Below are 9,832 nucleotides of genomic sequence, written 5' to 3'. Positions count from 1 at the left end.
AGACACCACCAGCCAGGCTGCCCCAGGTTGGCTTGGGGACAGCAGGGACCCTGGTTGTCCCAGCACAGCCAAGCTCTGCCTAATGCTCTCAGTATCTCCTGGGTTTCATTGAGATCTGTTTTCTTGTTTTCTTGCCTGGTTTAAATTAGTGTAGCCCCACTGACCTCAAAGGATCTGACTGGGTACTCCAGCACAACACCAGCTGTGAATTAGGGTCTTTGTCAAGGTCCCAAGGCTCCTTGTCACTGCACAGATGAAAATGTAATGCCTGAACAGAAATGTACTTTAAAAAAAGCTCTGTCTCATTTAGCAAGTAACGATGTTCCACTCTGGCTGTAAAGCTTATTGCACTTCCAGCTGATAGCCAGACGTTGGAGATGGAATGGCATGGCCAGATCCCTTTTGGAGCACAGCTGCCAACCACTTGCCTCAAGCAGTAGCTTCCAAACCCACACAGAAGTCCAGATGATGCCTCAAGACCTCAGCTTTAGCTTGTACAGGCTGCAAAGGGCCAAGTCTTCCCCTTTGAGTGATGTCCTGCTCCCAGGAGCCTCAGCAGGAGCTGCTCAGGGGATGGCCAGGAAGCCTTAGAAGAGCACATGTCTCATGCTGGCCGTGAGGTTGGCCAAGCGAGGAGGATTTTTTGGCATCACATGAGGCACCTCTGAACACCAAAGCAAAGGCAGAGGCTGCACTGGCCACGTGCTTTGGAAGCAGATGAAGAGGAGCAGGCTTGGGCTGAAGGCAGGCGATGCTAGTGGTGTCCCTGGGTCCTGTTTTCTGGGCCATTTATACACATAATTAAAGGTGGAAGCATATTTCACTTTCCTTCTAGTTAAGGGGAAAGGTTAAGGTTCCCTGTAAGCACCCATAACTAACCAGGGCTGGTTTTGAGCTCTGAAATAGCCCATCAGAGCAGGTACCAGTGAGCAGGGACGGGCTGAGGAGCTGGCAGCACGTTCAGAGCAGTGAAATGAGCTGCTGTTGCTGTGCATCCTGCCTCACACCCAGATGCTCAGTAAGCAGAAGTTAATGTCGTTAGACAAGGGCTCAGTTTGGGGGGGAAAATCAATAATGTCAGGGAGTTGATTACAGGGTTATGGGCCACCTGCTAGAACTCAGCACCAGGGCTGCGTTATGCTGCGTTGCAGTGAGAGCTGCTGGCACTGCTCTCAGACAAGGGTAGTGCCAGAATTATTGTTTTATGCCTTGGCAGATGGCTTCTGCTCAGGGGTTTTATCTTTGAGTGCAGACACAAGACTAATCATCATTTGCTTTCTCTTTCTCTGCTAACGTAAGCTTGGCAGGAAGCAATTGCCAGTGTGATGATGGTTCATTATTGCTAGGTTTATTCTGTCTGAACAGCACAGCAAGAGGCAAAGAGGGTACAAAGGAAGGTAATCAACCAGTTATCAGTGAGATACAGGGAAAAGCTGGGCCCAGAGCCTTGTCTTTAACTGCCCCATCTCTTCCTCTCTCTCCTTCAGAGGCAAAGCCTTAGCTATCCCATAGATAAATTCATGGAGACCATGGAGTTGGTATCTTGGGACTGTCAAAACTGCAAAGGTCAAATGTTGGGGATGAGTTTGTGCTACCTTAGAGTAGGAGGGTGTAAGTCCCTTCCCAAAGTCCCTTCCAGCCCTGTTCTCTGTCACCCTCCATGTGGAGCGAGACCTGCTCCATCAGTTCAGCTTTGATCCAGGGAGCTCTGCAATGCAAGCTGGAAAGCCAAGGAACAGAAATCACAGCCCCAGTGGTGTGATTGCAGGGCCAGCACTTTCCATGTTAGGCCCCCTCAGTTACCCACCTGCATGGTGCACAGGCTGGACCAGGAAACAGCTGCCTGCTGGACATGGAGAAATCTGTGCTGCACAGATCCATGGCTGCAGCAGAGAGGCATGAGCACCTCACTTTGCTGCAGGTTTTAGTAACTAGTGGTTAGTTGCACGGCTAACTTGAATAACAGCTCTTTAGGAAACTCTCCCTCAAATCTGTGCTGTGCAAATAGAGATGTTCCCATGTCTCGCAGCACTGCTGGGGTCATATCAGCTACAGGATGAAAACCTCAGCGTTGAACCAGTATGTTTGTTGTTGATCAATTTTTTCTGTTTGCTTCCAGTTAGATCTGAATGAAAGCTCAGAAGAAAAGCAAGATGCTGGCCTGGGGCACTCTCAGGCTAAGTGCTTGGCACATCCTTCACCAGAGCTGGTGGTGTTTCTCCAGGAATGTGAGTTAATTTATTTCTAGCGAACTGCTGTGGGAGGGTAATGAATATTATTAAAGCCATTGTACAGATTCACTTCAGTCTGCAAATGACCCTAATTTAACCTCCCTTATTTAGTTTTAGGCATAAAGCTGGGAGGAGAGCACTTGCTGAGTATCACACCACAACAGCCATGAGAGGCTGGAGTCCCAAGACCCTGCTTCCAGTCCCACAGGCACCATTTGCTTGTCAAAAAGCTAATTCAATAGAGAAATGCCACATTGCTTTGGTTTGTGATCTGATTCAACTTATACAAACAGTAAGGTTTTAACCTGCTGTGGTAGTTTAATTTAAACCCCCCCCAACCATCACCTTTCTCCCTTGAAAACCCAGTTTCTCCTGGTTTGTTCTGCACACCTTAACTCCCCATGACGTCAGTATGAAGGTACCATCTCCCCATCACTCTGAGCTGATCCTTTTGGAAAGTGTCTGAACTTTTCAGTGGATGAGGCCTGAGCTGAGAGTTTGTAAGGTGAGATAAAACTGCTGCCTTTGTGCTTCACTGTGAGACTTAACCAGCCACTGAATCTGTTTAAGTTTAGAAGTCTTTTCTGTGGCTGGGAGCCTCTCCAGGAGATGCAGAGCAGCTCCCAGAGACTGAGCTTTAATCAGGCGATGAGCATTGGCCTCTCCAGACAACCTGGAAGTTCCAGAGCTCCTCTGAGGGTTTGGTATCCAAAACTTTGCTATAAACAATAATTAATTTTCAGAAAATGGAACTATTTCCATTTCTGCAAATATAATGAAATCCTTTTAGCGTCAATTCTGTCTATTTGGAATTTAAATCTAAATTAGGACAAAATTCTTTCTAACTGAAGAGTTATTGCCTCCATTTGTCTTTGCTGGCTGTTAGCAGTCCTGGCTGTCACACAGCCTAGATGTGACCTCTGCCAGAAGCAGGCTCCAACCTGGTCAATTGGCCACATTATCAGTCTTTTCAAGAGGTGAAGGGTTTTGTTTCACTTTGCCCTGTGTGTTCTTTCACCACTGGCTGCTCACCCTCCTGTGCTCAGCATTGCCTGACCCAGGTGACAGCCACCAGAAACAGCACATCTCTTCTTTGGCCACTGATGCTGGAGATCTCCCAGGAAGGCTAAATGCAGCTCTGGTATAATCAGGGTGTTCCTCTCCTGGCATTCAGACCTGAACACGAGAGGTGTTGCACTAGAAGTGCCAGTGATGTCTGCAGAGCAGCAGTGATCTACTTCTCTCCAGAGCACCAGACCAACCCTGCCTGCCCTGGCAGCATTTGGCTGCATCTAATGGCTTCTTCTCCTCGTCCCTCATTCTGATTTCAGCTAATTCCACACACGTTTTTATTCTGATCTTTTATTGTTTGCAGTGTGAAGAGTCCACCTGCAGGCTACCTCGTGGCAGGGTTCACTGAGATGCAGCACTTTGTTCCCTGTGGCAGTTTTGAAGGCAACCAGTCCTGGATTGCCTGGTGTGCTGGTGTCTGGCAGAGCCATTGCAGGGGATGTGAAGAGATTCACATGGTTTAATCGTTACCATTTTCCTGTGCCTCCAGGGCCTGCACGTTGGGCTCATTGTGTTATCTACCCCATTGCTACGATTGTGTTTTAAGGACAGACACAGCAGGCCACCTGTGAGCAGGAAGGTACAAAGGAATCAGAGAATCATTAAGAGGCCAGTGTTTCACACCCGCTCCCTAATGGCCTGATTTTTCCTCGGTTGAAGGTGGTGGTCAATATTCTGCTGACTTCAAAGGGGAGTGGGGGGAAGTTACAGTCACACACTCTTGGAAATCCCACCCAGCGTTTGATTTTTCTTGACCTGAAGGCCAGTTAAGTCAGCTCTGCTTCCACAAAGGAGCTTTCAGGCGTCCTGTAAAAGCTGCCGGTGTGATTCTAGCCCTGGGTTCACATGGCAGCAGCATGTGAATTGTGGCAAATCTAGAGGGCAATTCAGCCCTCCCAGGTGCTGATTTCTCCTCTGCAGATGTCAGGCTGGCATCGCTCTTGCTCTCTCTTCACTGACTGTGGGGAAGTTTAGGGCAATCAGATTCCTAATTAGGTGCTTCAGCTGGGTGGGGAGAACTGCAGTGAGACGTGAGGATCTGGGGTCCCCTCACAAACCCCTTGGCTTTGCTGTGCACCAGCCATGAGAACAAGCTGGCCTATGTGCCTAGGAAATCTTTGAATCATCTCTGCAACCCCCATAGCATGAGCTGTGACTTTGCCTCTTCCCATCACAGAGAAAATGGTCTTGAATTCCTTCTGCTTTTGTCCTTCTCTTGTAATTTTACATGTTTTTCTTCTGCATTTCTCCATCACCGTAGTCACAGTGCTCTGCAGGGTGGAAAAATCAGACTTTCCCCATACATTTCCAAGCACTTCCACAAACTAGTTTCCTTTTAAAATCAATTAGATTTGCTGAAATTGAGTTGTTTTCTACACAAGACCCCTTCCTGTCTCTGCCACTGACTTAGTCCATGAGCCTACACAACTTACTCCACCCGTGCCACAGCTTCCACCTCCCTGAAGGGGACTATAAAACTCACAAGTGGGTCAAGTGACATCAGTTTGTCTTTTAAATCCCTCCTTCTTGCCATTGCTGCAGAAGTGACGTGTGAGTGTGAGGTGTGGTTTGCTCCAACCCCAAAACTGCCTGAAAAAAACCATGACAAACACAAAAATTATATCTACAACCATTTGTGTGCAGGCCTTAAGCTGCAGCTTAAGCACAACCCTTTCTAGCTCACACACTCTTTTTTTTTTTAACCTTTGCCATGGCTAGAAACCCAACACACTTTCAAAACATACACTTGGTTTGTACTTTCTCAGCACCTCAATTTCTTTGAGGAATCTGGTGCACCAATGGCCATAGAAAACCAGGTTAGTGCACAGTAGAGGCTTTCATGGCCACTAATCTTGATGACAAAATTATTTGAACAAACACTTCTTGTGTCACCAATATATATTATGTAAAACCTTGTGACTTTGATTATGTGTCTATAATACAGATTAGTCTGTTTGGGTGTTTGGTGCTGACCTCCAATAAGCTCCTAAAGTATTAACAAGAATTTGCAAGTGACAGGCAGGCAGAGGTGCTGTTCTGCCTAATCCCATTCTCAAAACTCTGGCTATATATGTCTGCAGAGTTTCTGTTGCTTTCCTTAAGACACCGGGTTCTTTCTTTCTTTCTTTCTCTGCCCCTTCCCAGCTGCCTTTGTCCTCCTCTCCACTGCTTTGGTGTATCACAAATGTTGGAAGATTTAGCAAACCTTATGGATTAGAGCCAGGAAGACAGTGAGAACAAATTTAGAATAGGAGGCAGAGAATGTACCAGCTGGGAGGTGATGCTGTCAATCTCCATGGAGACCTCTTAAGTTACAGCTTTGCTAATTACTCTGTTGAATTGTATAGTGTCTGATTGAAAGCCCATCCAAGGCAGTGGAGAGTTTCCAATTGACCAGCCATGTCTCAGGACCACGAAGGGTGCACAGGGCACAGCCCTGAAGTGTAACCAGTTATGATTTGTATTTTTGGCTTTCTCCTTGATGGCCAAAACACAACCTAAGGTGAACCCAAACAGCTTGATCTGGTCTCCTGCATGGGGCCAGCTTCTTCTAAAGAAGAAAGTTGAGCTTGTCTTGGGAAAACAATTTTTTTTTTCTTAGGAATTTCAGGTGAACCATCTCCATCATCTTGTTAACACTATGTGGACTTTCCACAAGAGTCAGCTCTTGTGGGAGATGGACTAGGACAAGATCCACAGAAGTTTATTGGCTCCAAAAGCCTAGATAGGACATGGCCCAAGGAAGGAGCTGGGCAACTTGCATACATTTGACTCATGTCCCCAGGATGAGCCTGTTTCATGGCTCAGGAGAACAAAGTGAGGGAGTACAGATCTGGGCAGAGAGAAATGCAGCCAGATATCTGCAGAAAAAGCTCCTCTGCTCAGTTTTCTGGGTTAGAGCTCAGAGGGGACTGGGCTCATTCCTGGGGACCATACCCTCAACTCCAACACAAGCAACAACAAGCCTCAGGGGAGAAGTTTGGATCCATGGCACTGCAGCTCAGGCTTGTCATTACTTGAAGCCAAACTGGCTTTAGACACTAATCCACTGAACAATTTCCAGTTGTTATCAAAATCTACTGGACTTCTTAACCATGAATCCCTGAGCTGACGCACCACCCCCCTCAAATTCCAGTTCTTTGACTTGTTTGTTCCAAAATTATTTATTTATCCTAGAAATAGGAACAATGTTAAAATAACAAATGAAAAAAAGCAACAAACATCTGCACATTGTGCCTGATTTCTAAAGGGATTTGCCTGCTCGAGCAGATCATTCCCCTGCAGATACCAAACCACTCCCCCACATATCAATGCCATTTTCCAGCCCTCCCATCAAATTTCACTCCATGCTGCAGGTGTGTGCATCTGGGTGTGCAGGTGTTTGTGAACACATTTCTTTCTTAGGCACTCAGCTTCCCCTCAACCCCTTCAGAATGCTCAGCAGGGCTGCAAATCCATGAAATAGGTGGTTGCACTGTGATTCGGGGATGTTCCAGGTGCCTAAGACCTGTCCTCTGTGCCATGATCAGGGATGCAATTCCTGCCTGGTGGTTTGCTGAAATGAGCCATGATTTAAGGTCAAAAGAAAAAGAACTGGTGAGTTCCCTGCAGGCGCAATTCACTGGAAGGATTTCTTTTTCTTATGAACAAGAGAAGCTGAAGGAAGGGCCCCTGCCACCCTGGAAGTTTTGGTTTCAAACCTCGTTTCCTCTGGCTGTAGGTGGAGCACAAGAGGTGTCTCCAGAGGATGCTTTCTCTGTGCTGTCCTTAGGAACCTGCCCCAGGATGAGATGAGTCAGTCTCTGTGCTGCATGTTTCTTCCCGTGGGGACGAAGCAACCGTTGGGTGATGCAGGCTCCGACTTGATCAGGTGGGGCTTTGAATTTAACCTAATTCACCTACAAAGTCTCACACAGGGACTTCCATGAGGCCAGCTAAAAACCTGGTGTGATAGTAATGACTTCTCCTGTGTGGCTTTGACTTACTCCTCTGAAATCGTCTCCTCCATGTTCAAACACTCTTTGAAAGGCCTAAGTAAGGCAGTGTAAATTAGTTTAAACCTAGGTGAATATTGGGCTTGTATTTTGATTAATTCAATCTTTATTCTCCACCAGTCCTGCCATTTTCCTGAAGCTTAATGCCTTAACAGCTTTAAATCTGTGTGTGTGTATTAAGTATAATATTTAAGGTTTCTGACTATTCCTAACTCTTATTTCTAATACCCTTACACAAGTGCAGGGTTGGTTGAAATTGCCAGAAACATTATTTTGGTGGGTTGGGTGGGGACTGGGTGTTTGAAGTATGATTTTCCAACTGTATCACTGGGTAAGGGGAAATTGAGCCTGTAAAGAGATGTTTAATAATAATTTTAAATGACTGAGAACTTGGTTGAAGGAGTTGGGGAATGAAACTTAAAATGCAAAGAGGGCAAAGAAATTCATAAGCCTCAAAAAAAACCCCCCCAAAACCAAAACAGGAGCAAAGACCAAACAGACAGACCATGGTTTCTCCAAAAAAGGAGAAAAGAGCCCATCCTGAGGTTCAGTCACAGCCAGAAGCTTGCAAAAAGGCAGATATTAAAACTAAGCCAATACAATCTGGAAAACTTGCTCTGAGGACAAAGAATGGCCCATGTCTCCCTTGTGGTTACTTAGAGCAGTAGCAGGATGTCCAAACATGTCACAGCTGAGGGCTGGTCCTGCCAGCCCAGCGCTCCCAGTGATGCCCAGAGGCACCACCATGGGTGATGAATGCACAGGGAGCAGTGAGCACCTGTAGAGGTGGAAAGATTAGGGAAGGAGCAGGGAAAGATGTTCTTGGCTTTGCTGGGTTTTGGTGTGTGCAGCTCTGGTGCTGAGCAGGAGGGCTCCTGGCGGCAGCGGGGGGGTTGAGTCAAGGGAACCTGCTGCTAATCCTCTTCTACACAGTCTTTCTTGGGGGAGGGAATCTTATGACTCCAGGGAGAAGGACGTTGTGTAACTAAGCAATAGTGAACCCGAGTTGCACTGAAGAGGGCTTGGCACAAGTGTGAGAGAGTGGGATACTCATCCCAAGAGAGCGTGAGAGAGACCATCTGTGTGCATCGCCCGCCGGCCTCAAGTCCTTCAAAGCCCTGGGGTGGCCTTAGGAGAGAAGCTCCAGTGGAGGAGCCAAAAAAAGAAAAGAAAAAAGCTCCACAACCTTGAAGAAATCACTGTGCAGACCTTTCCCGTGCTTGTTGTTTAAACAGTGCATAATGTGCAGGGCTTTGAAATCCACAGGATCAAAGCCATATGGAGACACCACGGATGTGCTGAGGCAAATTGAAAGGCGCTTTACAATTCCAGCAAGAGCAGCAAGGCCACATTTTGGGCTCCTCTTGCTGTTCCACCATGACATCTAGTGGCACTGTGCAGTTCTACAGATGAACGAGGAACCGGGTTAGTGTTCTCAGGCCTGCTCCTGTGCTCATCTCCTCAATAGCCTTTCTCCCTCGGCCTGAGAGGTGTTGTGTATGACTTCGGAAAAGGCTATTTTGCCACTTATCCTATTGGGTTTTTCTAGATTGAATTAGCTGGGATCGTTTAAAGCACGCACAGTGTGCACAGCAGTGATCTGCTGCTTAGGGCTCAGCACCACGTCCCCACCTGTGTGTCCCTGGGCTTTGTTTTTTAAAACTTCCTGCCACGGGTGCTGAAAACAGACAAATGGTGTCATGGGCTAAAAAGTGTGATTGTTTAAGATCGCTTGTAATGAAAATGAGAGTCAATTCAAATGAAAAGATCTGGGTGCAGCTGAAGGCCAGCTGAAGGCTGGTCTAGTTCTCTGAGGTCTGAATGTGCAGTTGTCAGTGGGTAAATCTAGTTTGCAAAGTGTTCTCCGGTTCAAATTGTTTCTCATACAGTTGGCTGTGTCTCTCGGTATGAGCTGGGCACACTCCGTGTGGCCTGGTGGTAAGAAAACGCCACTGAGTCCCTGTGTAACCTTTGTCATGCTTGTTAAAGAAAGTCACTGCTCTTCATGTGTGTCCTTCCTGACTTCATCAGGGCAGTCTGCAGAGATGTTCTAACCCGTGCACCTCATCCTCTCCCGGGGGCTTGAAAGGAAGATGATCTTTCCTCTGGTTGGGTTCGTTTCGAAGCTTCATTTGTATTGATAAGATACTTGGGAGCTGTTTGGGCAGTAAATGCTGCAGGCAGAGTCTTGTAGGTGCCACAACTGCCACGGCAGAAACTGCCGCCCAGAGGAACTGCCCCCCAAGCCCTCAGTTAAACAGCAGGTTAAAAATAATGTTTCTAACGTGAAAAGCCAGCAAGAGAGGCAGTGAAAAAACAAACCACAAACCAAAAACACAAACAAAACCTCAGCCAAAACAGCTCAGTGCAAGTTTCTCATTGGTGGCCCAGCGAGGCCAAAATAGAAACCCTGGAGTTAAAAAAAAACCGGCTCCTCCACACGGGCTGCAGAGATTGAACGTGTGGGCAGCGCTGCGGGGAGGCAGGGCCGGGGCTGAGCGGGAACCGCCGGTGGGGTTCGCTCCCCCCCCGGGC

At 47.3% G+C, this 9,832-nt stretch overlaps 1 protein-coding gene across 1 annotated transcript in view; it reads left to right on the top strand.

Moving 5' to 3' along the window:
• The first annotated feature begins 1,529 nt into the window (after positions 1-1,529).
• LOC104393279 (ankyrin repeat domain-containing protein 40-like) overlaps positions 1,530-9,832 on the top strand; it is a 13,037-nt gene continuing 4,734 nt past the window's right edge. Inside the window, exons 1-3 of the mRNA XM_010002760.1 lie at positions 1,530-1,538; positions 2,120-2,228; positions 9,187-9,235. Coding sequence (XP_010001062.1) covers positions 1,530-1,538; positions 2,120-2,228; positions 9,187-9,235 — 167 coding nt within the window. The remainder of the gene's footprint in view (positions 1,539-2,119; positions 2,229-9,186; positions 9,236-9,832) is intronic.

The sequence above is a fragment of the Chaetura pelagica genome, unplaced genomic scaffold (genome assembly GCF_000747805.2).
Source record: "Chaetura pelagica isolate M959 unplaced genomic scaffold, ChaPel_1.0 scaffold47, whole genome shotgun sequence".
NCBI lineage: Eukaryota > Metazoa > Chordata > Aves > Apodiformes > Apodidae > Chaetura > Chaetura pelagica.
The sequence above is the reverse complement of the archived record's forward strand: the minus strand, read 5'-3'. Positions and strand labels throughout refer to the sequence as shown.